The sequence below is a fragment of the Hypanus sabinus genome, chromosome 23, assembly GCF_030144855.1.
Source record: "Hypanus sabinus isolate sHypSab1 chromosome 23, sHypSab1.hap1, whole genome shotgun sequence".
Lineage (NCBI taxonomy): Eukaryota > Metazoa > Chordata > Chondrichthyes > Myliobatiformes > Dasyatidae > Hypanus > Hypanus sabinus.
In genome coordinates this window covers 63651410-63671994 of record NC_082728.1, presented here as the reverse complement: position 1 = coordinate 63671994, position 20585 = coordinate 63651410, and the positions used below count along the sequence as shown (strand labels likewise).

The window sequence follows — 20585 nt, the reverse complement described above, 5'->3', positions numbered from 1 at the left end:
TGGAGAGGGTTCAGCGAAGATTCACGAGAATGATTCCAGGAATGAAAGGGTTACCGTATGAGGAACATCTGTCAGCTCTTGGGCTTTTTTCCCCGGCGTTCAGGAGAGTTATTTCCCATGGTAGGGGATTCTAGGACAAGAGGGCATGACTTCAGGTTTGAAGGAGAATATCCTGAGAGGCAGGATTTATGAACATTTGACGAGGTATAATATGATGATGAGAAGTCAGTATGGCTTTGAAAAGGGCAGGTCATGCCGTACGACCCTGATTGAATTTTTTGCGGATGTGACTAAACTCATTGATGAAGGAAGAGCAGTAGATGTAGTGCATATGGATTTCAGCAAGGCATTTAATAAGGTACCCCATGCAAGGCTTATTGAGAAAGTAAGGAGGCATGGGATCCAAGGGGACCTTGCTTTGTGGATCCAGAACCGGCTTGCCCACAGAAAGCAAAGAGTGGTTGTAGATGGTTCATATTCTGCATGGAGGCCAGTGGCCAGTGGTGTGCCTCAGGGATCTGTTCTTGGACCCCTACTCTTCATGATTTTTATAAATGACCTGGATGAGGAAGTGGAGGGACGGGTTAGTAAGTTTGCTAATGACACAAAGGTTGGCGTGTTGTGGATAGTGTGGAGGGCTGTCAGAGGTTACAGTAGGACATTGATAGGATGCAAAACTGGGCTGAGAAGTGGCAGATGGAGTTCAACCCAGGTAAGTGTGAAGTGGTTCATTTTGGTAGGTTAAATCTGATGGCAGAATATAGTATTAATGGTAAGACTTGGCAGTGTGGAGTTTCAGAGGGATCTTGTGGTCCAAGTCCATCGGACGCTCAAAGCAGCTACACAGGTTAACTCTGTCGTTAAGAAGGCATATGGTGCATTGGCCCTCATCAATCGTGGATTTGAATTTAGGAGCTGAGAGGTAATGTTGCAGCTATATAGGACCCTGGTCAGACCCCACTTGGAGTATTGTGCTCAGTTCTGGTCACCTCACTACAGGAAGGATGTGGAAGCCATAGAAAGGATGCAGAGGAGATTTACAAGGATGTTGCCTGGATTGGGGAGCATGCCTTATGAAAACAGGTTGAGTGAACTTGGCCTTTTTTCCTTGGAGTACCAGAGGATGAGAGGTGACCTGATAGTGGTGTGTAAGAAGATGAGAGGCATTGATCATGTGGATAGTCAGAGGCTTTTTCCCCAGGGCTGAAATGGTTGCCACAAGAGGACACAGGATTAAAGTGCTGGGAAGTAGGTACAGAGGAGGTGTCAGGGGTAAGTTTTTTCCCCTCAGAGAGTGGTGAGTGTGTGGAATGGGTTGCCAGCAACGGTGGTGGTGGATACAATAGGGACTTTTAAGAGACTTTTGGATAGATACACGGAGCTTAGAAAAATAGAGGGCTATGGGTAAGCCTAGTAATTTCTAAGGTAGGGACTTGTTCAGCACAACTTTGAGGGCCGAAGGGCCTGTATTGCGGTGTAGGTTTTCTATGTTTCTAAGTATATTCATTCAAAACAGAGAAGCCGAGAAATTACTTCAGTCAGAGGGTGGTAAATCTGTGGGATTTGCTGCCAGGAGCAGCTGTGGAGGCCAAATCACTGGATGTATTTAAGGTAGAGCTAGATAGGTTCTTGATTAGCCAGGGCATCAGAGGGTATGGGGTGAAGGCAGGGAGTGGGGATGACTGGAAGAATTGGATCAGCCCACGATTGAATGGTGGAGCAAACTTGAAAGGCCGAATGGCCTACTTCTGCTCCTATATCTTATGGTCTAAAACCCATACCATGAAGACATAACAACACTGAGTGAAAAGGTCATTGAAAAGCACAGGCCAGGAGATGGATACAAGAAAATTTCCAAGTCGCTGAATACAGTTATGTTAATCATCAAGAATTAGAAAGTATGACACAGCTGTGAATCTGCCCAGAGCAGGCAGTTCTCAAAATCTGAGTAACTGTGCAAGAAAGGGACTTGTGAGGGAGGCCACCAAGAGAGCTCTAACAACTCTGGAGGAGTTACAAGCTTCAGTGGCTGAGATGGGAGAGACTGCACACAACAACTGTTGCCTGGTGCTTCACTGGTTGCAGCTTTATGGGAGAGTGGCAAAGAGAAAAATCATTGTTGGGAAAAAAAATCTCAACACGAAATCTTGGCTACAGTTTGCCAGGAGGCAAGTGGGAGATTCTGAAGTCAGCTGGAAGAAAGTTCTATAGTCTGCTGAAACCAAAATTGAGCCCTTTGGCCATCAGACTAAATGCTATGTTTGGTGTAAGCCAAACACCACACATAATTAAAAACACATCATCCCTACTATGAAGCATGGTAGCTGTAGGGATGCTTCGCTGCAGCAGGCCCTGGTAGGGTTGTGATGGGAGAGGGTAAAATGAATGCAGCAAAATCAGAGAAACCCTGAAGGAAAACCTGATGCAGTCTGCAAGAGAACTGTGCCTTCAGAGAAGGCTTGTTTTCCAGCAAGACAGTGACTCCAAGCATCAAGCCAAAACTACACAAGAATGGCTTAAAAACATCAAAGTTAATGTCATGGAGTGGCCAAGTCATAGTCCAGACCTCAATCCAACTGATTCTTGTGGCTGGGCTTGAAAAGGGCTGTTCACTCACTATCCCCACGCAAGCAATCTGACAGAGTTTGAGCAGTTTTGTAAAGAAGAACGGGGGAAAATTGCAGTCCAGATGTGCAAGCTGATGGAGACCTATTCACACAGATTCAGGGCTGTAATTGCTGCCAAAGGTGCATCTACTAAATACTGATTTGAAGGAGAGAATACATATGCAATCAATTATTTTGTGTTTATATCTGTAATTAATTTAGCGATTTGTAAATTTGTAGATTGGTTTTCACTTTGACACGGAAGTCTTTCTGTTGATCAGTTTTAAAAACCCAAATATGATTCACTTGCAAAACAGTAAAACATGAAAACTTCTGGGGGGGGGGTTATACATCTGGCCAATCACTCTCCCATTTAAGAACGCTGAGGCCTCAATCCAAGATCTCTTGAACCCCGACACCCGAGAATCTCGTTCTCATCCATGGAACCTCCTTTTTGTTCACCTAACGAATCCCCTATTATCACAGCACATCTCTTCCCTTCTGAGCCATGGAGCCAGGCTCAGTGCCAGAGACCTAACTGCACGACTTTCCTTTACTTAAAAAATGGTATAGCTGTTATTGAGGGGGCTGGCCACAGGGCTACTCTGCACTGGCTGTTTAATCCCTTTCACTCTCCTGTCACTCAGTTTCTTGTATCCTGCACCTTGGGTGCAACTACCTTTCTATGTCCTATCTATCACCCCATCTCGCAAACGATCCAGAGTTCATCCAGTTCCAAATCCTTATTGCAGAGTGTTAGAAACCGCAGCTGGATGTACTTTTAGCAGGTGAAGTCATCAGAAACATTGGACCCTGCCTTCCCATATCTCGCAAGAGTACCATTCAACTATCCTGCTTGGCATCCCTACTGCTCTAAATGTGCAATTATAAAGATATAAGCAATGAATAAACTGAAAAAAAAATCTACCTAGAGCTGGTCTTCTCTCACTCAAGTTTCTCCTCAAATCTCCACTCCAAAACTGTCCACTACAACAAAACCACTCCACTTTGCCCCTACCTTATTTTTTTTATTTGCCTATGCTAATGAATCCCAATCTCTAATTGGCCACTGCACAAATACAAACTCCAGTGCAGCGCTGCTTTTTAAAGTACTCGCCAACCTGTGTAAATCACTTCTTGTCTCGCTTACAACCTCTGATTGGCTGCTGTTCAAACCCCGAAATACCCATGAAGCACTCCTTTTTAAAGCACTCACCAAATTGTGAGTCACTTCCTCTCTCACTCCCAATCTCTGATTGGCCATTGTTCATGACTTATACTCAAGTTCCTCTCTTCTACAATACTCCCCAATGCTCTACCATCCATTACGAAAGGTCTACTCGTTTGTCTTCTGAAACACAATTTTTTACTTATCTGAATTAAACTTAATTTGCCATTCCTCAACCCACCGCAAATCCTGATAACTGTCTTCACTGGAAATTCCACCACTTATTCTCATATCATCTGCAAAAATATTAACTAGCACATTTTCATTCAAATCATTGATATGGACGAGTAATAGCAACGGGCCTAGCAATGACCCCTGGAGAACACAATTAGTCAATGGCTTCGATCTAAAAAACAATCTTACACCATCACCCCTTATTTCCAGCTGGGTGTCCAAATATCTCACAGAGTGATCCCATGTTTCGACACTGAAGACACAGCAATCTTCAGCTTCTGGTTATTCAGAGAAAGAGTGATCGCTATTTAATTATTAAGTGTGGAATGAAGACTCACCTTAAAGCAATGAACCATCATATTAATAATTTAAATTAATTCTGGTCTAGGAAACATACATCATTGTACAGCATGCAACATCTCACAACCACATTGTCCAGAAGCAAGAAAATGTTACAGAATGACAAGGGAGTATTTTCAGAATATCTTAATAATTTGTTATCAAACTAAGAACTCAAGGAAATATGAGCCAGAGTAGGCCCCCATTTTCCCTAACCTGTCTTGACAATATAATCCTGGCTGGTCTGTACTAGCCTCAAATCCTCTTTCTGTGCCAGTTACCCAAAATTCCTCAAACTTTCGATGATTTATTTTTCTCCACCTAATGATTTGATCTCCACCAATCTGAGCAGAGAATTCAAAGAATTTCTACACACCTCATTTCTTTATACCTATTATCACTTGTTAAAGACTTCCTCCCCCCCAACAACCCAAAGTAAAAATATCTTGACATTCATCCTGCTATGTTTTGCGGGCCTGGGAACATAGTCCAGGAAGATGGGATTTGACTGGGTGGCTTTTTATCAACTGGTACAGACATAATGGGTTGAACAGCCTCCTCATTCACTGATTCTAAGGCCAACGTATTCCAGATCCCCACTTATGTGCAAATGTTACCTTTCATATCACTTGGTTCTTCTGTCAAGTCATTTGTAGGCTCCAGATGGAACTGCACTGTCTGGCTCACACTTGAATAGAGCAAGATAGAAAAAGCTCCTAGAATCAGTGCACTGTAAAACCAGTGCTTTTTGGATTGGAGGACAGAGCTCAAGCAAGTTCAGAAAACCATACAGCACTGGAATTTAAAGAAAACATTTATTAAAGATATGAAAGTCACATATGGAGAGGAATCAAAATGGGATCAGTTTCAATAAGGTATACAGAGCAGATGATGCTGGCTGACTTCAGCCAAGAAGCTATTCTATGTTTACATTTTCCCTTTTGATCAAGTGACCCTTGTCAAAAAGTGTGGTTGAGAGTCTGGACTAAAGTAGTATTGCTCCATGATAAAATAGTTACATGTCAAAAGTTAAATAAACATGTACAAGGCTGAGTTAAAAAGCTTGAAAAAGTGGCTAACCGGACAGCCCTTGTCAACAAACCACCTTTGATGCAATAGTTAGCCATCTGGTAGCCTTCTCGCCTGCTGTTAGTTTCAACAGTATATTGAGGGCCAGAAGGAAAAGTTGTCAGAAGAAAGTGTTCCCTTCCCAGACAGGACAATGACCAAACTTTGCCCTCTCCAGCCAGCCTGCTATGTAATATACCCTTTCCACAGGATCAAAGCAAATCTACAAGCTTAAAGTAACCTTCCTGCTTGACAGGGACTACATTAATAAACGTCTTGTAGAGGACTGCCCCCTTAGGGAGGCGAGAGATTACTTTTATAGCCTCTAAGCTGCGAGGAGGAGGGATGTAGACCTCTTTTGTATAACACACAGTGCCATCTTCAAGAGCAACAAGAGTTTTGTTTCGACCCATTGCTACCTGTAACAAAAGGAACAGAAATCAGTGTATGTGTAAAGTATAACAGTATTTCCATCTAATATAGGGCATCACAGAGCATAGCGATTAGCGCAGCGCTATTACAGGTCGAGCGAGCTTGGCGTTCAATTCCAACGCCATTTGCAAGAAGTTTGTATGCTCTTTCTGTGAGCACATGGGTTTCCTCTGGTTCTCACCATTCCAAAGACACCGCACACTGGTTAGCAGATTCTCATTGTAAATTTTCCTGTGATTAGACTAGGATTAAATAGGCAGGTTGCTGGGTGGTGTAGCTCGCTGAACCAGAAAGGCCTGTTCCATGCTGAATCCCTACAGTAATAAAATTACATGCAACAGTAAAGTTTTACATTAATTTTGCTGGAGTGGTCAGAGTAGCAGTGATCCATGGTGAAATGGTCACTTACCATGAAAAAGTAAACATGGGGAAAGAACTGGGAAATGTGACTAACTAGAGAGCCTTTTCAAATGAGCCACCCCAGACACAATGGACCTACTGTCAACCTCCAACCTTGCTGACAGATTTAGATACCCTCAGGGCAGATTCACAATTGAAAAGAGACAACGGTCAATAGGCACTTGTGGATCTCAGTATTCTTCAACATTTCCAACTTAAAGGAACACCAGTTATGGCCCTACGCACTAGTGATTGCTGTTGAGAAGTCCTCACATGAAAAAGAGAGATCTAAATCATGATTTTCATGTTTGTGTTGTCATCCAGTTAACCTGTGATTATAGAGACAGGAAAGACTCCAGATGCTGAGATCTGAAGCAACGCCCAAAGCACTGGAGGAACTCAGCAGGTCAGGTGGCATCCATAGAAGGAAAGGGACAGTCGACATTTCAGGTCAAGACCCTTCATCCGTACACTAAAATAGAAGGGAGATAGCCAGTATAAAAATGGGGGGGGGGGGGGGGGGGCGGGGGGAAGAGGGTAGAACCTACATAAACAGAATAAGAGGGGGCTAATTGTTGGTTTCCTGTATTTATCGTGGGAACAACTGACACTTGTTGACTCCAGCAACTTCTCCAATTCCCCACTCTATCAAACACATCAGGTCAGAGCACAGTACAAAGAGATACCCCAATTAGTATCATGAACAAAGCAGATGAGCTTAGAGCATGATCAGTACTTAAGAGCTGTGATGTTGTGGCCATTACAGAGACTTGGACGGCTCAGGGGCAGAAATGGCTACTTTTCTGCCAAGCTTTAGATGCTTCAGAAAGGACGGGGAGGGAGGCAAGAGGTGGGGCATGGCACTGTTGATCAGAGATCGCGTCACAGCTGCAGAAAAGGAGTAAGTCATGGAGAGACTGTCTACAGAGTCTCTGTGGGTGGAAGTTAGTAACAGGAAGGGGTCAATTACTACTGGGTGTTTTTTTTATTATAGACCACTCAATAGTAACAGTGAGATTGAGGATCAGATAGAAAGATAGATTCTGGAACAGTACAATAATAACAGGGTTGTCATGATGGGAGATTTTAATTTCCCCAATATTGATTGGCATCTCCCTGGAGCAAGGGGTTTAGATGGGGTGGAGTTTGTTAGGTGTGTTCAGGAAGGTTTCCTGACACAATATGTAGATAACCCTACAAGAGAAGAGGCTGTACTTTATCTGGTATTGGGAAATAAACCTGGTCAGGTGTCAGGTCTCTCAGTGGGTGAGCATTTTAGAGATAGTGATCACAATTCTATCTCCTTTATCATTGCTTCAGAGAGGGATAGGGGCAGACAAGTTAGGAAAGTGTTTAATTGGAGTTAGGGGATATATGAAGCTATCAGGCAGAACTTGGAAGCATAAATTGGGAGCAGATGTTCTCAGGGAAATGTATGGCAGAAATGTGGCAAATGTTCAGGACATAATTGGGTGGTGTTCCGCATAGATACATTCAAATGAGACAGGGAAAGGATGGTAGGGTACAGGAACTATGGTGTACAAAGACAGTTGAAAATCTAGTCAAGAAGAAAAGTTTATGAAGGGTTCAAAAACAAAACCTAGGTAATGACAGGGATCTAGAAAATTATGAGGCTAACAGGAAGGAGCTTAAGAATGAAAATAGGAGCTCCAGAAGGGGCCATGGGAAGGCCTTGATGAGCAGGATTAAGGAAAACCCCAAGGCATTCTACAAGTATGTGAAGAGCAAGAGAATAAAACATGAGAGAATAGGACCAATCAAGTGTAAAAGTGGAAAAGTGTGTATGAAACCCAAGAAGGTAGCTGAGGTACTTAATGAGTACTTTGCTTCAGTACTCACAATGGAAAAGGACCTTGGCAATTGTAAGGATGACATATAGTGCACTGAAAAGCTTGAACATATAGACATTAAGAAAGAGGATGTGCTGGAGCATCTGGAAAGCATCAAGTTGGATAAGTCACCGGGGACAGGACAAGATGTACCCCAGGCAGAGATTGCTAAGCCTCTGGCAATGATCGTTACATCATCAATGGGAACAGGAGAGGTTCCGGAGGATTGGAAGGTTGCAGATGTTGTTCTCTTATTCAAGAAAGGCAGTAGAGATAGCCCAGGAAATTATAGGCCAGACTTACTTCAGTGGTTGGTAAGTTCATGAAGAAAATCTTGAGAGGCAGGATTTATGAACATCTGGAGAGGCATAATATGATTAGGAATAGTCAGCATGGCTTTGTCAAAGACAGGTCGTCCCTTACGAGCCTGATTGAATTTTTTTGAGGATGTGATTAAGCACATTGATGAAACTAGAGCAGTAAATGTAGTGTATATGGATTTCAGCAAGGCATCTGATAACCCCATGCAAGGCTTATTGAGAAAGCAAGGAGGCATGGGATCTAAGGGGACCTTGCTTCGTGGATCCAGAATTGGCTTGCCTGCAGAAGAGTGGCTGTAGACAGGTCATATTCTGCATGGAGGTTGGTGAGCAGTGGTGTGCCTCAGGGATCTGTTCTGGGACCGCTTCTCTTCATGATTTTTATAAATGACCTGGATGAGGAAATGGAAGGGTAAATTTGCTGATGACACAAAGGTTGGGGTGTTGTGGATAGTGTGGAGGGCTGTCAGAGGTTACAGCAGGACACCGATAGGATGCAAAACAGGGCTGAGAAATGGCAGATGGAGTTCAACCCAGATAAGTGCAAGGTGGTTCATTCTGGTAAGTCAAATATGATGGCAGAATATAGTAAGGTAATGTTGCAGCTATATAGGACCCTGGTCAGACCCCACTTGGAGTACTGTGCTCAGTTCTGGTCACCTCACTGCAGGAAGGATGTGGAAACCATAGAAAGGGTGCAGAGGAGATATGCACGGATGTTGCCTGGATTGGGAACATGACTTATGAGAATAGGTTGAGTGAGCTTGGCCTTTCCTTGGAGCAACAGAGGATGAGAGGTGACTGATAGAGGTGTATAATGATGAAAGGCAATAATCATGTGGATAGAGGCTTCTTCCCAGGACTGAAAAGGCTAACACAAGAGGGCACAGTTTTAAGGTGCTTAGAAGTAGGTACAGAGGGGATTCCCGTCAGGGGTAAGTTTTTAAAAAAAATATCGCAGAGAGCGGTGAGTGCTTGGAATGGGCTGCCAGCGATGGTGGTGGAGGCGGATACATGGGGTCTTTTAAGTAGGTATGTGCAGCTTACAAAAATAGAGGGCCATGGGTAACCCCAGGTAATATCTAAAGTACATGTTCAGCACAACATTGAGGGCCGATGGGCCTGTATTGTGCTGTAGATTTTCTATGTAAGTACCCCAGTTCTCTTGTGTCGGCCCCTTCTGGTGCATTTTAAAAAGGGGGGGGGGGGGAATTATGCTAATGAGCTAATATTCCACTTGTTAGCAAGTTCAGTCATTTATTCACGGGAAATGAGACCCAAAATCTCCGAGAGAAACGGAGTACCCTGACTAGTGAGTCAGTGATCTACACTCCGTTTTGTAATAACTTACATTTGCTCCTGGGTGCCAGCGAATCAGGCGCTGAGTTGCCAGAATGTTACCTGTATGAACAAAATCCCCTGTGGGAGTAAAGGCAAAAAGTCATTACCCAAAATCAAAAGAAAATGCAGAGCAGAGTAATGTTTTTAAATTTTGTCTGTAGACATATTACCACATCTGAAGCTTAGAATCATGTTCAAAAGAGGCACTAGCTCGTACTGCAGGGTAACGCAATTGGTAGAAATGTATATACTTCACAACCACCAACACTGAGTTGGATTTTAACTTTGAGATGCTAGTCTGAAAAGTTAAAGTAATTATGCAAGGTTTTTTCTGTTTTGTGTTGTGTTTGGAGTACAATAAATGAATTTTTATGGCTTTTCTTAAACATAAAACACCTCACACCATTTTATTTGTGAAAACCTACATTGATGATCCCGATGCTCTGAGACAACTCTGGAGATATTGAACATGATGGCCAATGCAGTTGCTGTGAGACTGCTGGAGTTTTGGGAGCAAAATGCCATTGCTTGATTTGTGCAGGCAGAGGTCCAATTTGTGCTGTGAGAAATCGCAGGTAACACCAAATATTTCCATGTGATAGTATTGCACAGCAACTCCACCGCTGCAAAAGGTGGGTCTACTGGAACACCCACCTGAGCACGGTACACAGAGTTGCTGGTAACTCACTTTTAACAGACTTTTAGGCTATCAGAGTTTGAGTTTGCCAAACAGTTGCTCTCCTTACCCAGCCTGGGGGATACAAGGCCGTTGGAGCTTACGGACCACATTCTGTAGCTCCTGTGAAGTCACCAACCTTGTTTTATTTTTAAAGAACTCTTCATACAGCAAGTGCCTGAACAAGATCATACAGCCCTCACTAATGCACTTGTGAAGAACGATAGGGAGCTTGCTAAAATGGCTGACAAGTCTACACACAAGCAGGCAGCGACGCATCATTCCTCCTCCTTTTTCCACCTCAATAAGCCCACCAGCAAGGCCCTGAACACAAGGATGCCCAGGGCAGCCCTTGCTTTTATGACACTTGCTTTGGTACTAACGTTAGGGAGTGTGAACCACCTCCTCTCCTGTTTCAGGACATCCTTTCTAAGATAGAGGGCCTAAAACTACTCACAATACCCCAAGTGAGGCCTCACCAGTGCTTTATAAAGTCTCAACATTACATCCTTGCTTTTTCTAGTCCTCTTGAAATGAATGCCAACTTTGCATTTACCTTCCTCGCCACCGACTCAACCTGCAAATTAACCTTCAGTGAATCTTGTACAAGGACTCCCAAGTGTGCCTTTGTGCCTTAGTTTTTTTGAATTTTCTCTCCATTTAGAAAACAGTCTACCCTTTCCTTTCTCCTACCAAAGTGCATGACCATACCTAACTTCGTCCTAATCCAAGTGCTTCTGTAACCTACTTCCTCAAAACTACCTGCCCCTCCACCTATCTCCATTTCGTCTGCAAACTTTGCAAAAGAGCCACCAATTCCATCAACCAAATCATTGACATAGAATTGATTCCAGTACAGACTCCTGTGGAACACCACTAGTCACGGCAGCCAATCAGAAAAGGCTCCCTTTATTGCCACTCTTTGGCTCCTGCCAATCAGCCGCTGCTGTAACCATGCTAGAAGTTCCTGTACCAATCACTCTGACCCCATATTGCTCAAATTGGAGATGGAGTGTTTTCGACTCCATATGTGGTCTCTTGGATCCAGGTTGGAAGGCCTCACAGAAACTGGTTGCAGCATGTGCACGTGTGGAATGCCAGCAGCCAAAAATTAGCCATCATGGTCAGGTGCCATTGGCACCTTTTGAGGTTGCCGAGCAATGGTTTTACCACTGCAAAGTGGACCCTGTCGGTTGTCCTCACAGTTTTAAACACCTTCTTAACATGGCGGACCATACCACTAGGTGGCCAGAGTTCATCACTCTAGCATCGATCATGGCCGCAGACGTGGCTCGGGTGTTCATTAGCATCTGGGTTGCTCTGTTTAGCACCCTATCCGATATTTCCTTTGACCCAATTCATACTGGATCCCTAGACTGCGATAGCCCAGAACCTTGGCGTTAGGCTTCAACACACCATGGGGTACCACCTGCAGCCTAATTGCCTATGCAAGTGGTTTCACTGCTCCTTAAAGGCTGCCCTGAGGGTTTCTCTGACTGATGAGTGTTGGCATGATCGTCTCCCATGAGTCCTGTTGGGGCTCGGATTAGCTCCAAAAGATGCCTGCAGGCGTCCGTGGCTGAGTTGGTATTCAGGCAGCCATTATGAGTGCCAGGTTGTTTCATTCCTGATGCCACGACCACCTTGTTGGCCTCTCAATGGTGTTTCACCCTCCTCAGTAAATTCAAATCCCTTTCCCCTATTCTTGACTCCCATTGTAGCATTCAGCACTCTTAGGTTCCATTCTGCCTGGTTTGTTTTTGTCTGCAATGTTGCACACCAGCATCCCCTTAGGCTCGTTCTGCATTTTGGAACAGGGAGAAGACTTTTAGCATAGATAAGAGGGGTACACCTGAATGTATATTGATAGATCATCTTAAACTGGCCCACCAAGATTTGGATGATTCTGCTACTATGCCCCAGTCATCATGACGTAATGATGAGCAAGTCAACACACCGCTGACAAGCCCCGGGCACCTGCCCTTACACCATCCACGCAGCACAGGACCCCAGAATTTCCAACCACTGCATTTCTGCCATCATCGCTGATATAGAAACTTAGAAAACCTACAGCACAATACAGGCCCTTCGGCCCACAAAGTTGTGCTGAACATGTCCCTACCTTAGAAATTACTAGGCTTACCCACAACCCTCTATTTTTCTAAGCTCCATGTACCTATCGAAAAGTCTCTTAAAAGACTCTATCGTATCCACCTCCACCACCATTGCCGGCAGCCCATTCCACACACTCACCAATCTGAGTAAAAAAACTTACCCCTGACATCTCCTCTGTACCTACTCCCCAGCACCTTAAACCTGTGTCCTCTTGTGGCAACCATTTCAGCCCTGGGAAAAAGCCTCTGACTATCCACACGATCAATGCATCTCATCATCTTATACACTTATCTTATGATGTGCTTATTTCTGAAGATGTAGAAGTTCTTTGGATGGGGCTGATGGCAGCTGGTTTGAAGCGTGGGTAAGTGAAGTGTTGAAGCAGTCCATGAAGAGGTCGGTGAGCTGGAGTGTACACTACCCGGGTATTAGCCTGGGATATTGTCTGGCCTGGCAGTGCGAGTGGGGGGGGGGGGGGGAGGGCAGGGTTTGACCCTCTGCAGTGTCCTTTTCATGTCTGCTGCAATTACAGACAGTGCCTGCTCACCTCCTTAACTTACTTCTGAAAACCTTCTCTTACCATGTGTTCCTTTAGCCTCTCCCAATCAACTTCTGCAAGTTGCTTTCTAATGCCAAATCTTTAGCAATATGGCAGTCCCAGATAATCTTAAGGAAGTTAATATCACAACCTTATTATTCTTGCAATCTCTCTATAGTTTGATCTATTTCTTACTAATTATTGGGGGACTTACAGTACAGCCCCATCAGTATTGATTGGAGTGGGTAAACCTGTTACCATATCAGAGGACTAGACTGACAAACTACTTTAGATATATAATGGTGAGTATTCCAACTGGATGCATTAAGGCCTGGTATGGAAACACCAATGCCTAGGAATGGAAAAGGCCACAGGAAAGTGGTGGGCACAGGTAAAGCCCTCCCTGCCACTGAATATATTTACATGGAGTAATCCCACCATCAAGGCCATGCCTTCTTCTCACTACTCCCATCAAGCAGGAGGTACAGAAACCTTAGGTCCCATACCACCAGATTCAGCAAGTTATTATCCTACAACCATCAGGCTTCTGACCCACTGTGAATACTTTCAATCACCACTAATCTGAACTGATTCTACAATCTACAGACCTACTTTCAAGGACTCTTTAGATTTTTTCCATTTTTTTTTATTTGCAATCCCCCCATAAATGTCTGCAAGGTAGTATATGGTAACACGTAACGTAGTTTGATAGTAACTTTGCTTTGAACTTTGAAGCTTCTGGAAGGAATTCTGAAGGACACGATTTATTTGCAGCAAGTGTGCGCTCCGATTAGAGACAGTCAGCATAGCTTAGTGCTCATGAAACTGTGTCTCGTGAATCTTGAGTTTTTTTTTGAAAAAGCGTCCAAGAAAACTGACAAAGGGAGGACAGTAGAGTCATAGAGTCATTTAAAAATACAGCAGAGTAACAGGCCCCTCGGTCCATCTAATCAATGCAGAAATCATTTGAACACTTACTCCCATTGGCCTGCCCTGGGACCACAGCCCTCCATACTGCTACCATTCATGTACCTATCCAAAGCTGAAATTGAACTCGCATGCACCTCTTACACTGGCAATTCATTCCACAATCTCATGACCCTCAGAGAGGAAGTTTCCCCTCATATACCCCTCAAACTTTTCACCTTTCACATTAACCCATGACCTCTGGTTGTAGTCCCAACCAACCTCAGTGGAAAAAGCCTGCTAGCATTTACCCAGCCTATATCCAGCATAATTTTGTATATCTCTATCAAATCTCCTCTCTATCTTCTCTGGTCCAAGGAATAAAGTCCTAATCTATTCGATCTTCTCTTATAACTGTGGTTCTCCAGTCCCAGCAACATCCTTGTAAATATTCTCTGTATTCTTTCAAACTATTTACATCTTTCCTAAGCACTCAGAGGAAACCCACACCATTATGGGAAGTAGAAACTCCTTACAAACACCACTAAGATTGACCGCAGATGCCCAAACTGTAATAGTGTGATGCCAATCACCATGTTAACATAGCCCTTAATAGTGTACATAAATTACATAACCAACACTCAGAAAAATTAAAACCATTCACGCATAATTTTACAACATAACTAAAACAAACAAGTGCAAACTAATCGAAGTACACCTGGTGTTGATATACCTCTATCAAATCTCCTTTCAATCCTCTATATTCCAAGGAATAAACTCCTTACAAATTCAATCTTTCCATATAACTCAGGTCCCCCGGATCTGACAACATTCTTGTAAATTTTAACTGTAATCTTTCAACCTTATTTGCATCTTTCCTGAAGACAGGTGACCAAAACTGCACACAGTATTCCAAGCAACACACACAAAATGCTGGTGGAACGCAGCAGGCCAGGTAGCATCTATAGGAAGAAGTACAGTCAACATTTTGGGCCAAGACCCTTCGTCAGGACTAAGTGGGAGGGGGAGGGGGAAAATGCGAAATGATAGAAAACAGGGAGGGATGAAGCTAAGAGCTGGAAAGGTGATTGGCAAAAGGGATACAGAGCAGGAGAAGGGAAAGGATCATGGGACGGGAGGCCTAGGGAGAAAGAAAGGGGAGGGAAGCACCGGGAGAGATGGAGAACAAGCAAGGAGTGATTGTGAGAGGGGCAGAGAGAGTAAAAAAAAAGAGGAAAATGGGGGGGAGGGGGAGAGAAGGGGAATAAATAAATAAATAAATAAATAAGGAATGGAATAGGAAGGGGAGGAGGGGCATTAACGGAAGTTCAAACATTGATTTCACTAACTTCCATTAATGCCCCTCCTCCCTTTCTTACCACATCGCTTATTTATTATTTCCTCCCTTTTTTCCCCTCTCTGTCCCTCTCACAATCACTCAATGCCTGCTCTCCATCTCCCTCTGGTAATCCCCTCCCCCTTTCTTTCTCCCTAGGCCTCCCGTCCCATGATCCGTTCCCTTCTCCAGCTCTGCATCCCTTTTACCAATCAACTTTCCAGCTCTTGGCTTCACCCCTCCCCCTCCTGTCTTCTCCTATCATTTTGGATCTCTCCCTCCCCCTCAAACCTCTTAGTCCTGACGAAGGGTCTCGGCCTGAAACGTCAACTGTACTTCTTCTTATAGATGCTGCCTGGCCTGCTGCGTTCCACCAGTATTTTGTGCGTGTTGCACAAATTTCCAGCATTTGCAGATTTCCTCATGTTTGCGTTTTTAAACACACTATTCCAAGTAAGGCCTCGGCAATGCCTTGTACAACTTCAACATAACATCTCATTTCCTCAGCTCAATGCTTTGATTTTGAAGGCCAATGGGTCAAAAGCTTTATTTGGGTCCTTATCTACCTGTGATGCCACTTTCAACAAATTATGAACCTGTATTTCCAGATCCCTTTGTTCAATTGTTGAATAGTTTCTACAACACATCATATGGTCTTCTGTTCTCATCCCCTTTCCTCCCTGCTGAAGTAAAAATAGGATTCTTACTGTCCTCTCCCAACACCCCAGCATATTCAAAGGTTTATTCTTTCCATAATTTTCAAAACTTTCAGTGAGATTCCACTATCAAATACTTGTGACTTTCCAGCTGCTTGGTCTCCTCCATCTGTAACACAGCACTTCTTCACGAGAGAGCGAGGATATCATGCCTGCCTCGACTCCCTTCCCTCCTCTCATACTGACATCTCCAGATTGGTTGGCAATGACAAACATTCATTCCCTCTTCCAGATGGCACCAAAATCAGGCCCTTCACCCAAGCTCATTTGTGCCAAATAAAGTGTCTTCCTGAGCTAGTACAATTTATCATGTTAAGGCCACATAGTCCACTATGAAGTCCAAATAGACAAGGTCTACTGTCCTTGGCATTCTTAAGTGGGAGAGTGAATAGGCAGAGGATGTGATCCCTGTAGGGTAGGAAGAGTTACATGGTTCTGCAGAGGGAGTTCAGGAAGCTGGGTGCTAAGCTAAAGAGCCTGACCTCCAGGGTTGTGATCTCAGGATTGCTACCCATGCCATGTGTGTGCTAGTGAGGCCAGAAAGAGGAAAATTACAGTTAAACACTGGCTAAGTTAGTGTAGGAGGAAGGGGAAAGCTTTTTGGATCATTATGTTCTCTTCCTGGGTAAGTGGGATGTATAGAAGAGATGGTTTGCACCTGATCTGGAAGGGGACTAATACTCTAGTGGGAATGTTTATTAGTGCTGCATGGAGGGTGGGGGGTTGTTTAAACGAGAGTTTCAGTAGGATGGGAACCAGAGTGGAACAAACCCCACAGCAATATTAATTTTCTATTTCTTAGCTCTCTTTGCTACTTCTCTCAAAACAAACTAAACAAAGGAACAACAGAGAAAAGGGGAAACTTAGGTTGGAAGCGCTGCGCCTTTCCTAGATACCTGAAACAACAGTTATAAATTGACATAGGGATAATGTATTCAAGGCTAGAATCAAGAAGAACAGAGAGTAAGACATGAATAAGATTAAGTGATAGGCCATAGTTGAAAGAAATATCCTTGAGACACATGCACAACCCTAATCACAATAGACCTGCTCAGAAGTTTGTTCACCACAGTTATAAAACATGTGGTGAGGTTGTATCTGGAGGACTGTATACAGTTTTGTTCACCATGTTACAGGAAAGATCTCATTAAGCTAGAAAGAGTACAAACAAGATTTATGAGAGTGTTGCCAGGGCTCAAGAACCCAAGTTATACAGAGAGTTAGGCGGGCTAGGATAATAAAGTCCAAGGAGCGTAGGAGAGAAAGGTAACCATACAGAAGTATATGAAAGACAGGCATCAACAAGGTAAATGCATAGCTTCTTTATCCCCCTCTAAAACTAGAGGGCATAGTTTAAAGGTAAGACAAGAAAATTTAAAAAGTGACTCAAGGGGCAACTTCATGTATGGCATATATGGAACAAACTGGCAGAGAAAATAGTTGAGATATGTGCAGTAACAGCATTTAAAAGACATTTTCACAGGTACATGGATAGGAAACACTTAGACGGATATTGGTCAAATATGGGCAAACTGCACCACCTTAGATAAGCCTCTTGGTTGGCATGGATTAATTGGGCTCAAGGCCTGTTTACTCTACTTCATATTACTCTACAACTGAATTAAGGAATCCTTTGAAAGCAACACCAACAATGGCATAAACACAGAGTAGTGATCCCACAATAATCATGCTTACAGTATTTGCTATTCCCCAGTGGAAGTTGCTGTACTTCATTATGTACCTGTTACTAATGTTCACAATGATTAGTGCTCTGAAGTGTGCAGTACTTCCTCCTCCCTTGCCCTTAAAGCATATAGTTTTCATATCGGATGCTACTCAAGCCCAATACATACCATCTGCCTTCTTCCATCCATAACGTCGACCTGGGCTGTTGCCCCCCAGATTTTTTGAACTGCCTCCTGCCTTTTTGGATGCATATCTCAAGGCAGTAACTGTGGTCAGTGGAAAAGTCAAAAATCCTGAAGGAAATATGAGAAGTAGAAACCATCTTACAAAAAGAAAATGATTGCAACATTTGAAATAATTGTGCAAACTAACTCCATTCACAGATCTGCAGATGATACTGTTGTTATGAATGTACCACAGCTCTGAGGGGCGAAGGGGCGGGAGCAGCCCCCTCCTTCCGGAGAATCACAAGATCGCTATTAATTCGGGTCTCGGACCCAGGAAATGAGAGACAATGCAACAGTTTTGACCATTGTTCTTAGAGACACCTGTGTGAATTGCCTGTCCCTGCTACGTGACAGCTACCATGGATATGGACACCCTCGGGCAATGTGGGGGTGGGGATTGCATCACCCTACTTTGATGCACATCTACAACTCTGCAAGTCAAGATAAAAGGGGACTGCAGGAGGCGGTACCCCAGTGACGCACCAGAAGGACTCCCTCGCTCAGTGCTCCCGTAATAGCTGGAAGCCATTCAAAGCCACGTGCGCTCCTAACTCCTTTGCCTGGGGACCGGGTGGCTGATAACACCGAAAAGGGCTTCAAACTAACAATGGGGAAACAACGCTCCCCTGATTCAACGGAGTTGCTTCATAAAGACCCGGGCAAGTTTTTTCCTTTTCTCACCAATCTCTCTAAAACACGTGAAACCCAGCGATTCCCCAAAAGGCTAAAGCCTGCAGACTTCTGAGCGACTTTTATATCTCCAATGGACAATATATTATCCCCTAGACAACAGTCGAGATTATTTCTTAATGATGAACATTACTATATCCGCGCTTTAGATTGAGTATTGACGACGTGCATTATCTGAATGTTTGTATTAACCTTACTTTTGTGCCCCTTTATAAATAAAACCGTTTGAAATAGTGCCAACAGACTTCAACGGACCTCTCTATCTTTGCTGGTAAGTTATCCAGTTACGGGATACGTAACACTGCTGTGGACCATATCTCAAATAAAAATCAGTTAGAGTACAGGAGACAGACTGTGATGTCATTGCGTCATGACATAGACAACTCAAAGACAACTAAATAAAAAGCTGGTCATTAATTTTAGAAAGGGGGTGGTGCACCTGCTCCCCTCTACATCAACGGTGCAGAGATTGAGAAGGCTAAGAGCTTCAAGTTCTTAAGTGTGAAGATTATTAGTCTGTCAGCTGCAATTACATTGATGCCCCAACCAAGACAACACCTCTACTTCAAGAGGCTAAAGAAATTCAATAATTCTTACCAATTTTTATTGATGCACTATACAAAGTATTGTCTGCATGCTTAAAGACTTGTATGGCAACTGCTCTGCCTGTGCCGACAAGTAAGTGCAGAGATGTGGTCACAGCTCAGTATACCACAGAAATCAGCCTCTCCCCTCACTGTCTATACCTCTTGTTGCCTCAGTAAAGTAACACAATAACATGGTAGATTATGGGAAGATGGAGCCAGCAAACAACATAACCAACGCAACATCCTTCAGACAGTTCACAAAACTGCTTTTCTCCCCCCACTTCTTTTTGGTTCTGCTACTGTTAGAGCCTGTGACCTACACTTTGGTGGTGTGCTTTCAGGCTGATTGAGCAATTTGGTGCTTTGCACGTCTCCGAGGGGGGGGGTTCATTGAGGTTTCAAGTGAAGGGTGCAGCCTGGAGACAGGGCTCGAGCCCATGATCGACTCCATTTCTCACCAATCTAACTGTCAAGGAAGATCGAATCATCAAAGCAAGAGTGGAAGGTGAGCAGGTGTTCAACTCCATCTACTATCACCTTACTTGCAGCTGCTGAAGTAAGGTGTTCACGTGTGACAGTTCTCTCTACTTCTTGCTCGCTGTTTCTGGAAGAAAGTTCCTGCATTTTAATGGTTTCTCTTTCTCCCTCGATGCTTCCAGAGGATGAAGCTGGAGCCTTGGGTGTTGGGCAAGGTTTAATTGACACGGTTTGTGGATTAGACTTGGTAGCTCATGTTACAATGTGTTTCTGCTCACTGTTGACATTTTGTGCGATTTTGATTGGCATGGACAGCCTCCATGTTTTAAAGTTAGACTGAACCAAATATGCCTAGGCTGGTTTGGTATGTTTTTCCACTTTGTTTCTTTTTTTTTGCTATTTGCATAATCTGTTCTTTATTTTTTTGCACACTGGGGGTTTGATGTTTTTCTCTGTGTGGGTTCCATGATTTTCTTTTTTTGTTTCATGGCTGTATGTGGGAAGATGAATCTCAGGGTGGTATACTACATACTATGGATCAAAGTACATTTATTATCAAAGAACGTATAAATTATACAACCTTGAAATTTGTCCACTAACAGGTGTCAGCAAAGCCAGAAACTTGAAAGAACCCAGTTAAAAAATTCCAACACCCAACGCGCAGAGAGAGAGAGAGAGAACAAATCGGGAATACAATAGAAGTGAGCAACAATAACATCCAAACAGCCAAACCAAGCTGAGTCTTTACTGTAGATCCAAACCGGGGGAGCAGCCAAACCAAGCTGAGTCTTTACTGTAGATCCAAATCCTGGGAGCAGCCAAACCAAGCTGAGTCTTTACTGTAGATCCAAATCCTGGGAGCAGCCAAACCAAG

At 43.7% G+C, this 20585-nt stretch overlaps 1 protein-coding gene across 1 annotated transcript in view; it reads right to left on the bottom strand.

Moving 5' to 3' along the window:
* Positions 1–5143: 5143 nt before the first annotated feature.
* Positions 5144–20585, bottom strand: part of mrpl27 (mitochondrial ribosomal protein L27) — a 29948-nt gene continuing 14506 nt past the window's right edge. Inside the window, exons 2-4 of the mRNA XM_059949032.1 lie at positions 17898–18023; positions 9768–9835; positions 5144–5834 (exon numbers count right to left, since the gene is read on the bottom strand). Coding sequence (XP_059805015.1) covers positions 5628–5834; positions 9768–9835; positions 17898–18023 — 401 coding nt within the window. The 3' untranslated portion in view covers positions 5144–5627. The remainder of the gene's footprint in view (positions 5835–9767; positions 9836–17897; positions 18024–20585) is intronic.